Raw genomic sequence first — 18784 nt, forward strand, 5'->3', positions numbered from 1 at the left:
ACCGAATGCTTACAATCTAAACCTCAAAATACCTGATCCAGGTCGAACGCTATCAATCACTAATACCCAAGACCGAACGCTTATGATCCAAACCTAATAATCCAAATTAAGGACGAACGACTACAATCACTAATTCACCAAAACGAACGCTCAAGATCACTTCCTGAGAATACCAATTTAGGACGAACGCTTATAATCACTATTGCACCAAAACTGAACGCTCTCGATTCAAACCTAAGAATCCAATTTAGGACCGAACGCTCAAAATTACTAATACACCAAGGTTAGAGGGTGTGGGAACGTAAACTCCTTGTGATTTTGATAACCTTGTGTGCCAATAACTAAGCGTGGCTATGTCCACTCATAAACAGTGAAAGATTTTGGATGGATTGTTTGAGCACTGATCACTACCATGAGCAAGGCTGGGCAATCTCTGAAATCGGTTCTCTTGGATTTGATTCACAAGAGCAATGGCTTGAGATCCTTCAAGCAAATTCATGCGCATCTATTGACTTCTGCCCTTGTTGCCAATGACTTGGTTATTTCCAAGGCTGCAATTTTTTTGGGAAAACATGTTACAGATGTTCATTACCCTTGCAATTTCCTGAAGCAATTTGATTGGAACTTGAGCTCTTTCCCTTGCAATTTGCTGATTTCTGGCTATGCCTCTGGCCACTTACCCTGGCTTGCAATCCTGATTTATAGATGGACTGTTAGGAATGGTTTTGTGCCTGATGTGTACACTATCCCAGCAGTTTTGAAATCTTGTGCTAAGTTTTATGGGATTGTAGAGATTAAACAGTTTCATTCTGTAGCTTTGAAGACTGCCTTGTGGTGCGACATTTATGTGCAAAACACTCTTGTCCATGTGTATTGCATTTCTGGGGACACTGTTGGTGCTGGCAAGGTGTTTGATGACATGCTTGTGAGAGACGTGGTCTCTTGGACTGGCTTGATATCTGGGTATGTCAAGGCTAGGTTGTTTAATGAGGCCATCGCATTGTTTTTGAGAATGGATGTGGAACCTAATGTGGCAACCTTTGTCAGCATACTTGGGGCTTGTGGGAAATTGGGTTGTTTAAATTTGAGGAAAGGAATTCATGGGTTGGGTCTCAAATGTCTGTTCGGGAAGGAGTTGGTGGTATGCAATGCTGTGTTGGATATGTATATGAAGTGTGAGTCTGTCACTGATGGAAGGCAAATGTTTGATGAGATACCTGAGAAAGATATTATTTCTTGGACTAGTATGATAAGCGGGTTAGTGCAGTGCCAGTATCCCAGTGAATCGCTGGACTTGTTCTGCCAAATGCAAGGCTCAGGTTTTGAGCCGGATGGAGTTATACTTACTAGTGTGCTTTCTGCTTGTGCCAGCCTTGGGCTTCTTGACTACGGTAGATGGGTCCATCAGTACATTGATCAATGCCATATCAAGTGGGATGTTCATATAGGAACTACATTGGTTGACATGTATGCAAAGTGTGGTTGTGTAGACATGGCGCAGCGTATCTTCAGTGGAATGCCTTCTAGGAATATCCGTACTTGGAATGCCTATATAGGTGGCCTAGCAATAAATGGACTTGGGAGGGAAGCATTGAAGCTATTTAAAGATTTGATAGTGTCAGGTGCAAAGCCTAATGAAGTGACATTTCTTGCTGTTTTAACAGCTTGCTGCCATTCTGGCTTTGGTCAGCGAAGGCCGAAAGTATTTCAATGAGATGTCAAGTCCCCTCTACAACCTTTCTTCCTGGTTAGAACACTACGGCTGCATGGTTGATTTACTCTGCAGAGCTGGACTGGTGGAGGAAGCTGTGGAGTTGATAAAGACAATGCCCATGTCCCCTGATGTGCAGATCATAGGAGCGCTTTTGAGTGCCTGTAATACATATGGGAATGTTGGATTCACCCAAGAAATCTTGAAATCACTGCAGAATTTTGAATTTCAAGATAGTGGCATATACGTGCTTCTTTCTAATCTGTATGCCTCTAACAAGAAATGGGCTGACGTGAGAAATGTTAGGAGACTGATGAAGCAGAAAGGAATAAGCAAGGCTCCTGGGTCTAGCATTATAAGGGTGGATGGTAAGAGTCATGAGTTTTTAGTTGGAGACAGTAATCATCCTCAAAGTGAGGATATTTACGTACTATTGGACATCCTTGCCAATCAAATATACTCTGAGGGGCATATTAATACCCTCTGCTAATCAGACAAGCACACTTGACCCTGAGCTCACGTATTTTGTCTATGGACTTGAACAACTTCTAATGGTGCATTCTATAAAGTGTCTCTAAATCATTTTAGACTTGTCTTATTTATTATGCTCAAACCAGGCCAGATTGGGACTTGATATGGAAGTTCATAATAGTTACAAAGCGAGAGCACTGCATTTATGGAAAAGATACGGGGTCACTCCTTGCCAAATTAAGCTTAAGCTTATGCATTGAGAAGCAGCTCAGGAGCAAGATGGTTTCATAGGTACCCTCTTTTAGGGGCCAAAGGGAAATTTTGTCTTGCCCGTGACAGTGACAACGTTTAATGTTTATGATTGTGAGCGATCGGTCAATGGTCACCTGAACTTTGACGACAGTAGTTACTATGCCACAAGCTCTGACATGAGACAAACATAATAGAAATAGAAGCCACTTGGGTAAGTTCAGATACGGAATGCGTCAACTCATTCAATGGCACGTGGTCATAATAATAGAAGAACTCTACCATTACTGGTAGTAGTTTTCCTGAAGCATGAGCATGTTGATTTTTTTATTTTCTTCCAAATGAGATTCCAATTTTATAGAAGATAAATTCTTGAAAATAAACATAATTTACACAACTTGTGTAAATTAAAGCAGTTGTTTGACCAAGTACTTGCATAGTTAGTTAAGTGGTGGTTTCAGAAATGGAAAAGGTTTCTTCGACAACGTCCATTTGACAACGATTTAACAACGACACGTGGTGTTCTCTGATTTGCTGTTGTAATTGGGAATTTGAAAAGGAGAAAACCTGATTTGGAGGGCAGTTTCGGAATAAGCAGTTCGCGCAGTTGGCGCCTAAGAGAGCCATTCACTTTCCCGAAACTGTACGTCCACCGTTCTAAACTCTGGGCACGACAAAAAAGATGGTTTTTAGGAAAACCTTGGAAATCGTCGTTCGCAATTGTGTTTGCAACTATTGAAGTCCGACATTGAAGTGGTTTGTCTCCGTCGGCCATTGAAGTGGTTTGTCTCCGTCAGCCATTGAAGCATTGAAGTGTTGGTTGGAAGTGTATTGAACGGGCAAGCGTGTTCTCAGATTTTGTCGAAAGGAGTGGTTTTTTGGGTGTGGCAGTAATGTACAAAGTTGGTTGTGTTGACTGTTAATGGGAAGGTATTTTGTATGGCTTTGTTCGCTTTCGCCATTTATGTATGTGGTTGTTTGGTTTTTCCTTTTTTATTATGAGTTAGATTGTGTATGGTATGTTTGATGGCTGAGTTAAGGATTCGTGACTCCATGGTATGGGTACTTGCGATTTCGAAGGTGTTTAACTAATAGTAAGTTTATCAGCCTTTGCTATTGTAGGTGAATATTTGACAGACTCTATTATTAGAGTTCAAAATGGAATCCTGTAATAACAATGTAAGTAGACCGTAAACATGAATGCTTTCTTTGTTGTTTTTGAGAAGTGAATTGATTGTTATGATTTGGAAACTGTTTTATAGTGGCACCTTCGAGCTTGGATAGATATATCGTACATTGCCAACATGAACTCCTTACTGGCAGCGACACATAAGATGCGCATTTTACAAACTCCGTTTAAGTGGTGTTTAGAAATATAAAACAATCACATAACAACAGCAAAAATCATAAAAAATAACAACATAAGTTCATAACAAAGTTACTTACCTCGGCAGTCCACTTATGCTCAATGAATCAGCAATCCATCCAGAAAGTAGTTTCTTATTACATCTATTTAGACTATCTACAAGATATGTATGTACAACACTACTCCAATCATAACTAGACAAACTGTCTAAGTCATCTAAGACTAAACAAGGCATGTTCGACACATATCTTGCCTTCCTAGGAAAAAAGAACACCACAAAACAAACTAATACATACAAGCGACACACCACATCTACCTCACTATCATCATTACCTACAAGCACATTGAACATATCTATGAGGTCTTTCAATTTCGTACATTTTGAATTAAAGGATTCACCAACTTTACCCACAACTGATTCATCAAAAGGAACATCCTAACCCTAAACTCATGAACACATCTTGCACATTGAAAGGCTAACTCTAAACGATGGATGGTGGGGAACCCATCGACGAACCATCTTTTTCAACAATTTTAGGTTCACCTCTAAAGAATCTACAATTTCTAAACACCACTTAAACGGAGTTGGTAAAATGCGCATCTTATGTGTTGCTACCAGGAGTTCATGTTGGCAATGTACGATGTATCTATCCAAGCTCAAAGGCGCCACTATAAAACAGTTTCCAAATCATAACAATCAATTCACTTCTCAAAAACAACAAAGAAAGCATTCATGTTTACGGTCTACTTACATTGTTATTACAGGATTCATTTTGAACTCTAATAATAGCGTCTGTCAAATATTCACCTACAATAGCAAAGGCTGACAAACTTACTATTACTCAAACTCCTTCGAAAACGCAAGTACCCATACCATGGAGTCACGAATCCTTAACTCAGCCATCGAACATACCATACACAATCTAACTCACAATAAAAAAGAGAAAACCAAACAACCACATACATAAATGGCGAAAGCGAATAAGGGCATACAAAATACCTTCCCATTAACCGTTAACACAACCAACTTTGTACATTACTGCCACATCCAAAAAACCACTTCTTTCGACAAAATCTGACAACGCTTGCCCGTTCAATACACTTCCAACCAACACTTCAATGGCCGATGGAGACAAACCACTTCAATGCCGGACTTCAATAGTTGCAAACACGATTGCGAACTACGATTTCCAAGGTTTTCCTAAAGACCATCTTTTTTGCCGTGCCCAGACTTTAGGATGGTGGACGCCCAGTTTCGAGAAAGTGAATGGCTCTCTTAGGCGTGAACTGCTTATTCCGAAACTGCCCTCCAAGTTTTCTCCTTTTCAAATTCCCAATTACAACAGCAAATCAGAGAACGCCACGTTGTTAAATCGTTGTCGAAGAAACCTTTTCCTTAATTTAAATATGGAAAACGTTTCTTCAACAACAGATTTTTGACAACAATTTGACAACAACACGTGTCTCACTGTCATTGGTTGTTTTTATTAAATTTTGTTTAAAGATTCATTTTGTTTTTGAGGGCATTTTTGGAATAATTTTCAGAAACTTTTTGGCGCTTTTCAGAAACCCTGCAAAAGTCTCTTTCCTCATTTTCGAAACTCTCTCTCTATCTTTTCGAAACTTTCTCTCCCCCTTCACCGAAAGATCCTTCAAAATTCTATCTCCGTCATTGAAGTTCCTTCCTTTGAAACTCTCTCCGTCATTGAAGTGGTGTCTCTGTCCACCGTTGTTCGTCCGTCGCTTGGGTCCACCAGTGTCTTTGGAGGAAGTCGTCTCTCTCTCTCTCCGCCATTGAAGTGCTTTCTGTGCGCCATTTCTCCAAAGCTCTCATTTTTCCGCTGACACCGTTGTTCCTTCGTCGCTTAGGTGCATTGTTCCTTCCTCTTTGGTTAGCGAGTGGTTTTGTTGGCATCATTTCTCCAAAGGTATTGTTTTTTCGTATAAACAACCTATAAACAATGGTGCAGAACGTCACTTCTCAACCTATAAACAACCTTCGTGGGTCTTCCATCCACATAGGACTCACCAAACTCGAAATTGCTTGTTATGGACACCTTAAACCATGGCCAACAGGGGGATCAATCCATAAAAACTTGAAAACACAGTCGTCAGGACTGTTGGGGAGTGCTTCAGCCATGTCTGGGTAGCACTCCTTAACTTTTGGTACAAAAGGGGATTTTCCACTGGTGCAGGGAGCACACCCAATAACGTTTAACTCACTCACCCATCTCAAAAAATGAAAAATTCAACAAAAATAGAGAATGGGGAGTAGTGTTCATCTAGCTAGGGAGTACAGTTGAAGTTTCTGTACAAAATACCCATTTTCTTTTGGTAATCGATTACAGGGGTCTTGTAATCGATTAGCAGAGGAAAAAGCGTAATTTGTACAGAAACTTCAACTGTACTCCCGAGCTAGATGAACATTGCTCCCCAACTCTGTTTTTCTGACCTTTGCTACTTGTTTTGTTCTTAAATTTCTCCACCGAACTCCAAATGACTTGATTCTTGTTTTGTTTGAATCTAGACTCAAAGATCTTTCAAACAAAACAAGAATCAACTCATTTGGAGTTCGGTGGAGAAAGTTTTGAGGAAAACAACCAGCAAAAGTCAGAGGTGGTAGAAATATATAAAACGTTAACTTTAAGGAATTAACTGCACCTACTCAGGTGTCCAAAAATTATAAATTAGTAGTCATTGGAAAGATATTTGAGTCTAATTTCTAATAAAAAAATAATCACATCATTTGGAGGTCTGTGGAAAAAGTTATGATTAAAATAGTCAGTAAAGGTCAAAGTTGACAGCATGAGTTATGCACATCACCTCAATTGGAGAAAACCACCTAAATGAACATTTTTATTTTGAAGAAATCAATGACCTAACCTCATTATTGGTGCAAAGAGCTCACCGAATAACATTGAACTCACTCACCCATCTCAAAAAAGGAAAAATTCAACAAAAATAGAGAATGGGGAGCAGTGTTCATCTAGCTGGGAGTACAGTTGAAGTTTCGATACAAATTACCCTTTTTCCTCTGGTAATCGATTACAGGGGTCTTGTAATCGATTACCAGAGGAAAAAGGGTAACTTGTACAAAAACTTCAACTGTACTCCCCATCTAGATGAACACTGCTCCCCAACTCTGTTTTTCTGAACTTTGCTACTTGTTTTATTCTTAACTTTCTCCACCGAACTCCAAATGACTTGATTCTTGTTTTGTTGGAATCTAGACTCAAAGAGCTTTCCAACAAAACAAGAATCAACGCATTTGGAGTTCGGTGGAGAAAGTTATGAGCAAAACAACCAGCAAAGGTTAGAGGTGGTAGAAATATATAAAACGTTAACTTTAAGGAATTAACTGCACCTACTCAGGTGTCCAAAAATTATAAATTAGTAGTCATTGGAAAGATATTTGAGTCTACTTTCTAATAAAAAAAGAATGGTTTAATGTCTCCGTAGGTCCCTATTTTTGTCATGAATTTCAAATAGGTCCTCGTCATTTTCGGCGTATCAATTCTTGGTTGCTTGGGATTCCTTTGTAAATCTGGCCTGGATCTTTGGACAAATTGGTCCTGAAAATGATTGTATCTTAGCCCTGTTTTTTGCCCATCTTTGCATTATGTATACCCTAATTTCTTCCAGCATTGTTATGATTGGTTTAGTCCTGGTGTGAACCAAGACACTGTTGAAAGCCTCACTGATATTGTTGACCAATGTGTCACATTTTGGTGTTGGACTGAATCTGGACCTTGACCAATATCTACAACAGATGATATATGTTAAAACTGCAACTAATATGGACAAACATAAAATAATATACAAAGGGCAAAAATAATTAATACAAATTGTCAACCTTGGAGGGATGGCAATCAAATGCTTGAATGCGTCTTCATTTATATCTTTAATGTTTCTCATCTCCCTTTCCCAGTTTTGTGGATGAGTGGCAGTAGCTGCCCTCCACATCAGCTGTTTAAGATTTTTACCAGGAAACTTTTTCCTAAAGTTTGAATATAAGTGTCTGACACAAAATCTCTGGTCAACACCTGGGAGTAACTGTTGAATGGCTGGTAGTAGACCCTGTGGTGTTAACGTAAATGATTTATCATCATATCAAATTAATGAACCAATATACGAAAGAAGCAATTTAAATATGATTATTACCTTTTGTTGGTCGGAGACAAAAGTAATTGAACAACACACTTCTCCACCACCAAGATCATCAATCAAAAGTTCCATAAACCACATCCATGAATCTTTGTTTTCGACTTCTACCACCGCATATGCAATGGGCAACATTTGATCATTTCCATCCCTCCCAACAGCCGTCAATAGCTCACCACCATACTTCCCTTTCAAAAAGGCTCCATCTAATCCAATTATTGGCCTACAACAGACAAAACTGTCTTTGCATGCCTTCAGACAACAGTAAAATCTCTTGAAAATTAACTCACCCTCATTATTCTCAACATGGACCTTAACTGTAGATCCTGGATTTCTTTCCAACAACTCATGCGCATAATCATATATCCTCTTATATTGCTCATTAAAGGACCCATCAATTTCATTAGAAGCAATAGCTTTGGCTCTATAAGCCATAGACCTTGATATACCTATGTTCCACTTCCTTTGAACTTTTTCACGAATATCAACACCCTTCATCTTAGGATTTTCCTGAACTGTTTTCACCAACTTTTTGCTCAACCACTTGGCGTCAACTAACTTCAGGTTGAACTCCCTGCTGCATGTATGAATGTCTTTTTTAGTTCTCAGCTGCCATGATTTTACAGCCTCCATATAACCAAAGTATATGGTCCATGGGCATTCTCCTTTTGCACCAAAGCACTTCATCCTCAATCTTCTCTTGTCATTTTTTACAAACTTTATATTCCTCCCATTTTCCAAGGCATACCCTTTTACAGCATCTAAAATATCTTGCTTTTCTGCAAAAAAGGTCCCAACTTCCCATGTAAAGTCTACCATACTTTTTGGCATACAAAAAATACCAAACCTCCCATAACCTTCACTGTCATTAACCTCTTCATCACTATCTGTTGCACTAAGAAATTCCTCAGATTTCCACTCAAAATCTGACAATCCTCTATCGTCATGATCATCACATTCAACACTGACATTATCACGGTCATCATCACTATCATAAAGACTTTCTACTTCTACTTCTACTTCGACATTACAATCTACATCACCATCTATATCACATTCAACACTCACATCTACTAGGCCCTCTAAGCACTCATTAATTCCATGTACATCACCTTCTTCAGTAGATGTACTCCAACTACAAAGATAAACTTCATCCTCCACGACTCCTTCACACACATTCAACTCTTGCTCTTCTTCAACCTCATGCAACTCTTGTACGTGACCATGACCTTCAACCTCTACTTGAACAGCACCACCATCTTCTTCACCCTCGTTCACCTCTTCTAAGTCACCATCAACTACATCATTTACTTCAACACCGTCACCATCTTCTTCACAAACATTCACCTCTTGTAAGTCACCATCAACTACATCATTTACTTCAACACCGTCACCATCTTCTTCACAAACATTGACCTCTTGTAAGTCACCATCAACTACACCATTTACTTCAACACCCTCACCATCTTCTTCACAAACATTCACCTCTTGTAAGTCACCATCACCTTCACCATTTACTTTAACAGAATCACCATCTTCTTCAACCTCTTTTTGTACTGTACCATTACCTTCAACTTCTCCTTCATCATTAGTAATGTCTTCAAGCATATGAATGACTTCGGGATCAGAAACTACATGGACAACGTATAAGTGAACTTCACCATTAAGCCTAGCTAAGTTAGCCATATGCATGGCACCTCTGTCATCAATCAATTGTTCCAACCTATTTTCCAACACTAAACCCCCTCCTAAACAGTACCATAAATCTTTAAAATTCTCATATCCTAAACTTTTGACTACACTGACAACCACAAAAAAACTCCACGTGTCAGGGTCAAAGGACAAAGTTGTTGTCTCCCCTTCATACTTTACGGTACTATCATTAATGAACTTTCCTCCATGGTGGAACACACATACAATAGCGTCCTCCATTACGCACAACACAACATAAATATATCTACAGACCTATTATGAAAACATATCACGACAAAAAAAATATATATTAAAACAGGCACAGAGATCAAATAACTTTAAACATACGCACTCAGACAAAGTCAAATAACTTTAAACATACATGGGGGACCACCAAAATGCAATCAAAACCAGAGACCAAACCATACATCAATGGGGGACCACCACCGAATATTGTAGTTTCGATTGAATAAAAACGAATACAATAAAGCACAAACACTTACCTTCCTTTAGATGAACCTCCACTGACCACGTGCTTCAGCTTCTTGCTTCCAACAACAAAAGGACCCACAGACACCGCCCACTGCATGCACTCTGCCGCTTCAGCTCGAACTTACGATCGCGATTTTTGGCCTCTCACGAATAATAAAAACCCTCAAATTCTTTCCCCAATCTCAGTTGCCCTTTAATTTTTTCAAATTTCCTACTTTGCCCTTACCCAAAACTGAATAAACATACGTGCATACCAATTATTTAATACAATAATCGTTTTAAATGCCACGTCTGCACTCAACCATGCCACCTAACCAATACCGTAACGGGCGTTTGTCCAAATTAACGGCAGGCCTGTAATTGATTCAATTTTACAAAAACAAGGACTCAATTGAGACGCCGAAAATGAAGAAGACCTATTTGAAATTCAAGACCAAAATAGGGACCTACGGAGACATTAAACCAATATTTAAATTTAAATTTTATTTTTTGTACACTTGAAATTATTATTTTTATATATAAGATTGCTAAATTGAATTTTATCTTTAATAACAAAATCCCTATGATTAATTAACATAATTAATATATAATTTAACTGGATGAATATATATATATATATATATATATATATATATATATATATATATATATAACATGGGTTATGGCATAGAAACTCTCCTAGATCCAACATAAATGCATTTTAGACTCTCTAAACACATCATGCTACAACCAATCAACGAATAATACACAATTGAATGAAAGAAAAAAACTTGTACTTCTTTTTTGGAACAAAAAAAGTGCCTATTATTGTCATAACAAGGCAAAAGCTTAAGAAATTTCACAATCGTGTCAGATAGTGTTACAAGAGGATTTTAAAAGACTAAGAAATACTATGTTTTTATCAGAAGGGTTAATACGATAGCAGAGGAAGGAAGATTTATACTCACATATGATAAGGATATTTAAGTGAAAGAAGTTATAGTGAGTCACATGGAACCCACCAACATTGGTTCGACAACATCCTTTATATATAGGCTCCCCATCTACAAACTGGAAATATATATTTGAACAAATTATTATTAAGAGTTGTCACAGTTCATACACATGATGAGGTTATCTATATCTAAATCAGCAACTATGCAATAAAGCAGAATGGTCATTGAATTTATTTAAATATTTTGATGAATACTTTTCCAATTTATTCAACGGTATTCTTATACATGATTTTATTCCCCCATAGAGGGACATGTCCCTTACCCCATGGGCTACCTTTTGAGGTTAAGTATGAATCAGACTCAAACTCAAATTCCTATACTTACAATTATAGAAAGCATGTTTTTATTTTATTTTTGTAAAATGTAGTGATAGTTTTTTATGAAAAAGTTAGTCAAGGTTATTTCTCATATTAATAAAAAATGTTTTTTTCCGGTTATGATGTTTTAAAAATAACGTTATTTTTCATAAAAATAAACTATAACAAAAAGCTCTACATCACTGTACCTTTTTAATGAAAAATTGTGTTCTTCATAAGCATTTTAGTTAGAAAAATATCATCTGGCAATGATATGAAGGACTTGGAAGTTAATACATACATTAATGTGGTGTCTTTTTCAAGGGTTATACCGTGTAGCTTGCTTTAATTTCAGGTTTGGTCCATTCGGAGATGAAGTTTGCAGAGTGCTTGGTGGTGGTCTCGTACCAGGTAAATTCCAATTTCTTAACTATATTGATATACATGCAACTTTTTTCATTGAGATTTTCTTTTTGCTTTTTCCTACCTTTTTGTTCTACATGTTTTAAGAATTTTTCAACTGAATTTTTTTTATGCATTTTTGTAGCAAGGGTGTTTATCACCATGGTCTCTTGATTTGGATTTTTACTTTTTTCACTGGTTTTTAATTATATATTTTTTGCTGCAAACTATATTAACATATCACTTTATTTATTTCCATAAAATGTGGCTTTTCTATTCTGAATGTAGAGATCAATTACAACTCTAATTAATTCATGCTTAGTTTGCAAAAAAAAAAAAATTGTAGTATCCTTATACACTGGTTCACCCCATTTTTCTCAAACGTTTTGTCTTGATCATGTTTCAGTTGATGGGTGTAGACTTGTTTAAAAAGATGCAACTTCTGGTGATTTTTCTAGGTGAATGGATGGTGGTTATTGTTGTGTTATTTATGGATTCTTGTTTTGGTGTTTTGCTCTTGGTGTTTTCATGATCCTAATATTTGAATTCTCATTTTAATGCTTCTAGTTATATATATTAAGCTATCATGTTTCTCTTGATCCAACTACACTTGAAGCCTCCCTATACTAATTGCTTTGAGTGGCTAGCACATGTGGTTTTTGAAGGCTCCTTGACTTTAATTGGTGGTGATCTAGTGTTGCAAAGAGTACTCTTTTGCTGCAAGTACGAATTATACACTAGCCAATGGTATGTTTAATTTTAACATTTGGGTTGGAAGATAGCTTCAATCATTACGTAACGTACCATGATGGTAAAGCATCTCTAATTGAATATGTCAGGATTAGTGATATGGTTAGGGTCAAGAAAAATATTAGGTTATTATTTTGGTCAAAGTCTAGGTCAGGATCAGAGTTAAAGTAAGAATCATGGTTAGGGACATGATAAGGGTTAAAGTTAGGGTCAAGGTTATGGTCAAAGTTATAATCGGGGTTAGTGTCGAGGTTAAGGTTAGGGTGAAGGTTAGGTTGAAGGTTAGGTTGAAGGTCAGGGTGAAGGGAATGGTCGGGGTTAAGGTTAGTGTTAGGGTTGAGATTAGGGTTAGAGTTATGCTTATGGTCATGGGTAAGATAATAGTTAGGGTTACATATAAGATCGGGGTAAGGGTAAAGATCAGGGTGAGGGTGAAAGGCAGGGTTATGGTTATGGTTACAGTCAGGGTCAGGGTCATGGTTAGGGTCAGGATCCGGGTGATGAGTGCATATTTATGTTCACATTTAAGGTTTTAATTCAATTTTTTTATGACATTTTTGTGCTTAAATGGTTAACTTAAAGTGAATTTGTAACAATTCGATTTATCGGGTTTGGGAATTAAAAATGCTTTAAATGTGATTTTTTTAGTTACATAAATTATGTTGGATAATCTAATGTTTATTTGTGCTCCTGAAGTTAGAGTTTTATCATTTAGAATGAGAATTAAAAGATGCTGAATTAAGGCCAAAAAACATAATTTTATAAAGGAATATACAAGACGCTAAATGCACCCTTGTTTTTACAAATGTATACCCTCTTTTCTAAACGAGACCCACGAGTAAGCATTTTCTCCTGCACTCTTAATTCCCTATACAGACCCCTCCTATCATTAACATCCCATTTTTGGGATGTCGATTATAAAGAAAAGTAACCTTTTCAATAAAATAAATTATGATTTCAACCTATTTAGACATTTATTTAAAAAATTGAAACAGAAAAAAAATTGTTTTTTATAACTAAGGTACAACAGAGACAAACTTAATTTTTTTTCATACAATATATCAAGTTTTTATATGAATATTATAAAAATTATTAAAAAAATAATCAAAATAAATAATAATAATTATATAAAAATAAGATAAAGATATAGATAAAGATTAGGAAAGTGAAATAAATAATAACAAAAATATAATTCAATTATAATTTAAGAAAATAATAAAAATATTTTGGATTGAAATACGTAAAAAGTTATTTTAGAGAGAAAACATTTTTATTACATAGAATAAAACAAAATTATTTACATTTTTCTTCTAAAATATATCAATCAAGTATAGTGAAAAATCTCTCAATCTTTTAAAGACAAATATCTTAAAAGACAATATATAATTGAAGATTAAAAAAAAATTATGAGTAAATGCGTGTTACATATTTTCTCATATATGTGATATAAGTAGTATTTATATTGTAGAAATGATCAAAATTATATTAATGTTTTGCAAATGTGAGAAAATTCCTTAACTTTTACTTTTGTAAAACATTTATAATATATGATTTCATAACTTAACTAATTAATCGATGCCAAATTTATTTATAAATATGTTTTGTTGATTTTATTCTAATAGATATCAAAAATGATTCTTTGACACGGTTAAAGCAAATTACATTCATTTGACACGCGGTGGGACCCGATAATTGTCAACATCATGAAGGATAGCTTGGTCATTTCAGTTTATGGGCTGGTGCTGAGTTGGATTGTAAAAAAGTAAATGAAACGTTGCGTTTCACTTGCTGCGTTAGGATCGTGTGTGGGATTTGAAATTTCGAAAGTTGGAGCTAGGGTTAGGATTGAGAGAGAACGAGAGATAACGAGAGAACGAGAGAGATCGAGGGAGAAAAAAAAAGGAGAACTCCTTTGCTGCCACCGGAGGCTGGACGTGATCGGAAAAGTTTGTACCAGCGAAGGTGAAGCCGAAGGCAAAGTTCGTACCGGACGTGATCGATGTGGAGCGCGGAAGGTTTGTCCCCTTTGTAATTTCTCCCCTTTGTACCGTTTGAAGAATATAAAGTATGAGTTTCTCCTTCCTTTCTTCTGTTCTCATAATTTGTCTATCTTTATTTTTATTTTTGGTTTATTTTCGGATACCCTAGACTAAAGGGGGAAATGTCGTGAGAGATAGAATTCTCGATTGGGCAAACCTGTAGGATTATTTACTGTCCTTAGTGTTTTTGGGCTTGCTTTGGTTATTTGCAAAAGGGAATATTGCAATAAATGGATAAAGTGTGAGATGATTAGAAGAAATGGAAAAAGGGTAGTTTGCAAAATGGCACCCACCCAGCACGGTTATTCTGCTCAGCAGCAGCACGAAATGCAACGCAAACGTTTCTAACTCTCTTCGCGCCAATGCTGGAGCTACTTCCCATGAACTGATTCAAATGATTCCCCATTTTCGTATAGTCCGAAAACTCCCTCTCCATGCTGCATTCGCTCCCTCTATGTTCCTTCATTGTTTTCTGTTTGATGATATTTTTTTTGCGTTAGAAAAAGGGAAATATTGTCATGAGAGTTGAACATCAGTTTAAGGTGTCCTGAATTTTTCATAGATTTGGTTCTGGCACCATATTATTTTTAATTTATGTATTCTATATGTTATTTACCAGCATCCAATGTTTTTTACTCAGTGATAAATTTGCTTTGGAATACATCACATATATTTTATTTGTATCAGTACTAGGTTGCCCTTTCTTGGTCAGTTGTATTAGCATTGTGCATTGTGCCCTCTTTGCCTCTAGATATATTGCGTGATTATGTTGTTTGTGGTCTGTATATGGTGTTTTGCCCACTGTTATTTTTAACTCCTTGGATTTTATGTAGAGAATAGTTTCATCTAATTTATGAATTTAAATATAGATTATTCTTTCATAGAGCTAAGTGCTTGATTAACACCAAAAGTTTCTTTCTCCATTTTTTCTGTTTCTAGTGTCCTTGTGGAATCAGCTCTTACGAAATTAATTGTTTTGCATGTATTACCCTATGACAATTGATGCAGGAGTTAGATTTGAGAAATGTTCGTGAACTTGAAGATTGCATGATTACCCTATGACAAATGTATGTATTCCCTTCCAGAGAGTATTTAATGCTTTCCTACTATCCACACAATCATTATTACCACTATTTTATTTTTTATCCTGTCTTTTTGTAGAATGTTTGATATAATTAGGTTAATAAATTGGTTGGTTGAAACGATATTTGATGAATGACAGACAAGATTTTTAATTTTCTAGCTTTTATGGCTTGAAGTCTAACTTGTTTATTTTATGGACATTCAGTACAAACCATAGAGATAGTTGGAAGAGTCATTATGGAGAAACAGGTTTGAATACACATGATGATTTATTATGTATTTAAAATTAATTTGGTGAAATGCTTTGTCTGACTTATTCAATTGTATACTTTGATGTATAGGTTTATGTACGACATTCATGCAGGACAAAATACTTGGCACATGTGAACACATTATTAACATATGTGCAAAAGACATTGATACAAACAACTCCTTTTGCATGGCTATTGTCCATTGATGTGGATGCCAAAATGAGTAGGACACTACTTTTAGAATTGTGTAGTAGATGGTCAGAGAGGAGGGGCGGGTTTGAAGTTAGGTCTGTCTTTATTCCATTCACCAAGTTAGACCTTTATTTAGGTTTAGGGGTTAGGGTTAATGGAGAGATGTTTAAGTTGTTTAAAGACGAAGTTGATTGTCATACTAGGAGATTGTTTGACACAGTTGATGTAAGTGTTCATAATGTTTATGAAGAAATTCAAAAGCATATAAAAGGGGATGAAGTAAGTGATGTTTGTAGATTATATTTATTGTTAGGGTTGAGTGAGTTTTTCTTCCCAAATAGAGGTGGAAAAGTTCACTTAGGTTTATTTGAATTATTAGATGATTTATCCTGTATTCGAAAATATAACTGGGGGCGTGTTATTTATGAGTATTTGGTTTCTAGTTTGTGTGATGCTGCATTGTGTGTGGGAAAGAGACAAAACAGATCACACTGTCATGTGGTTGGTTGTGTATTTGCATTACAGGTATATTTTGATGTTAGTTACAAAAGTTATTGTGTTATAACTTACAATTGTTATTTTTTTGAAATTTAAGTTTGTATGTAACAGATCTGGGCAATGGAACATGTTTTATTTGGTCAGAAGAAGTTGGCTAAAACAAATAGTTGTTTACCTAGAATCCTTCATTGGATACATGTTAAAGTTGGTGAAGCAGAAATTGAGAAAGCCTTTCTGTGTAATGAAGTGAGATTAAATTAATATGTGTTATACCAATTGGATGTTTTGTAATTTGTATTGATTTTAATATGTTTTTTGTGGTTATTTTGTTTTGTATAGGTGATTACCGAGGTATATGTAAGCAATGAAGAGATGTGTACTGAAATAGTCAAAGAAGGCTTAGATGGTCATCATAATGCTGGATTGAAGGAGAACTTGCAAAGGCGATCTATGGCTGATATTGTGGCAGAAAATGAAGCTTTGGTTGCTATCATTGTTGACCAAGAGGCATCCATTGGCAAGCTGGAGAAAATGGTTGACAACCTGGCAATGTTTGTTGCACAAAAGCGGCAACAGTTTGATGATGTTACGAATTCAAATTGGAATAAAAAGTGTGACATGTTAGTTCATGAATTTGGGACCAGTAGTTCACAGGAACATTATGAGGTAGTAGTATCATCTATTGGGAAGTCAAATTCAAAGAAAGAGTCAGAGATCGAAGGTGATCGTGTGGAGAAGTCGAATTCTGAGAATGCTTTTGATGTTACACCTGCTGTTGGAAAAAGTTTCATTGAAAATGGTGATGTTTTAGGTCATGCAGAGATGCCTACTGAAAAATCTGACATGTACACGCGTTTAAAAGCTCAACCTAGGAAGCGTGTTAGAAGTGTTCTTCTGAAAATTTAACAAAACAAAATAAAATTGATTGTATAATACTATGTATCTCAGTTGACAGTCACATGTTCAAATTAATAAATTGGTTAAATACAATGTATCAAACTAATGCATGCATAAAGTGGAATCGTGATATTAAAATTTTAACATTGACCACTTACTGTACCAAAAAATACAATGTATCTAACTAATGCATGCATAACTAACCATAACACCACTTATTGCACTTTCAAATGTGGACATTGATATTGTATATAAAAACTGCTACAGATGTACACAAACCGATTTACAAATAACCACATCCGACTAACAAGATAACCAGCTACTGCAGGGAGAATATTGCAATCTGATTTCGTTTGGGAGTGGAAACAAAAGGTTGTCCTGCAAGCTCACTGGCTTAGCAGGTTGTGAAGGGTCTCATTGTTTCTAAGGCTCTCATTGTCTCATTGAATATAAAAAACTTCTACGGCAGTACAAAACCAGATTTACAAATAACCACATAGGATTAACAACATAACCACTTACTGCAACTCATTACTCAACTCATGCATGCATAAAGGGTCTTAAAAACCCACCTCAGTCAACAGCATAGCGACAAAAACAAACTCAAAAGTCTAAAAAACCACCTCCCCAATTTTAAACCAAATGGACCCCGTATCACGCCTACACCCTAGGGTCAAAATGAAACTCAAAAGTCTCAACCTTTTTACTACTCTGCTTCCTGTCGCACCACACATAAAGCTCCTACATAAAACACGTTACCAGCAAAGCAACCCCAACCCCACCTCCAACATAGAACACATCACCAACAAACCAACCCCACCTCCCATCAACCCAAAAATCAGAGATTGGTCCCCCACAACCCCACATCAATAAACCGATGTAGCAAAAAATTACATTGCGACAAAAACTACACAGCCTAAGACAGAAAATAAAAAATCAAAAACCTGTACCGTAAAATCCGAAGACGAAACGCACGACAGAAATCGATACACCAAGCACACGCCTCCACAATAAACCAATGAAGCGCCTCAATAACGTTCACAACAAACGACTAAGGTGTCTGAAAGATGAAACTGAGAACCATATGACAGTGGTGGAAATCGAGTTTCTTAAGAAAACTCAAATGGGGATTTCGATTCTGAAAAAACAAACCCTAGTAGGTGTTTTTCCACTTTTACCCTCCATCACTTTGCAGTTTTTTTTCAAAAAAGCTGACGTGGACCGTGTCAAATGAGTGTA

The 18784-nt window shown here is 36.4% G+C and overlaps 2 protein-coding genes and 1 pseudogene across 2 annotated transcripts; 2 read left to right on the forward strand and 1 right to left on the reverse strand.

The window, feature by feature from the left end:
* The first annotated feature begins 278 nt into the window (after window positions 1-278).
* On the forward strand, window positions 279-2701 carry LOC148195470 (pentatricopeptide repeat-containing protein At4g38010 pseudogene; annotated as a pseudogene).
* Window positions 2702-7307: 4606 nt separating this feature from the next.
* LOC148195471 (uncharacterized) lies at window positions 7308-9472 on the reverse strand. Its single transcript, XM_088095216.1, has 5 exons — window positions 9444-9472; window positions 9369-9376; window positions 7959-9286; window positions 7651-7874; window positions 7308-7557 (listed from the first exon to the last, which is right to left on the reverse strand). The coding sequence occupies exons 1-5, from the start codon at window positions 9470-9472 to the stop codon at window positions 7308-7310; spliced, it is 1839 nt and encodes a 612-aa protein (XP_087951342.1).
* A 4929-nt stretch (window positions 9473-14401) lies between these two features.
* LOC148195472 (uncharacterized) lies at window positions 14402-17649 on the forward strand. The gene is made up of 6 exons (XM_088094845.1): window positions 14402-14600; window positions 15633-15691; window positions 15913-15956; window positions 16049-16675; window positions 16760-16894; window positions 16988-17649. The coding sequence occupies exons 3-6, from the start codon at window positions 15945-15947 to the stop codon at window positions 17552-17554; spliced, it is 1341 nt and encodes a 446-aa protein (XP_087950971.1). The 5' UTR covers window positions 14402-14600; window positions 15633-15691; window positions 15913-15944; the 3' UTR covers window positions 17555-17649.
* Window positions 17650-18784: the final 1135 nt, after the last annotated feature.

This window comes from Vigna umbellata, chromosome 7 (genome assembly GCF_029865625.1).
Source record: "Vigna umbellata cultivar VRB3 chromosome 7, Vumbellata_1.0, whole genome shotgun sequence".
NCBI classification, from domain to species: domain Eukaryota; kingdom Viridiplantae; phylum Streptophyta; class Magnoliopsida; order Fabales; family Fabaceae; genus Vigna; species Vigna umbellata.

What these genes read in the sequence shown, in the direction of transcription:
- LOC148195471 (XM_088095216.1), bottom strand. Translation starts at nt 9,472, where the DNA reads ATGGTGAAGGTGATGGTGACTTACAAGAG. An exon ending in TTGTCTCCGACCAACAAAAG is followed by an intron (nt 7,875 to 7,958) that starts GTAATAATCATA and finishes TTAACACCACAG; the next exon opens with GGTCTACTACCAGCCATTCA. An exon ending in TTGATTGCCATCCCTCCAAG is followed by an intron (nt 7,558 to 7,650) that starts GTTGACAATTTG and finishes CATCTGTTGTAG; the next exon opens with ATATTGGTCAAGGTCCAGAT.
- LOC148195472 (XM_088094845.1), top strand. An exon ending in GTTGTGTATTTGCATTACAG is followed by an intron (nt 16,676 to 16,759) that starts GTATATTTTGAT and finishes TGTATGTAACAG; the next exon opens with ATCTGGGCAATGGAACATGT. An exon ending in AAGCCTTTCTGTGTAATGAA is followed by an intron (nt 16,895 to 16,987) that starts GTGAGATTAAAT and finishes TGTTTTGTATAG; the next exon opens with GTGATTACCGAGGTATATGT.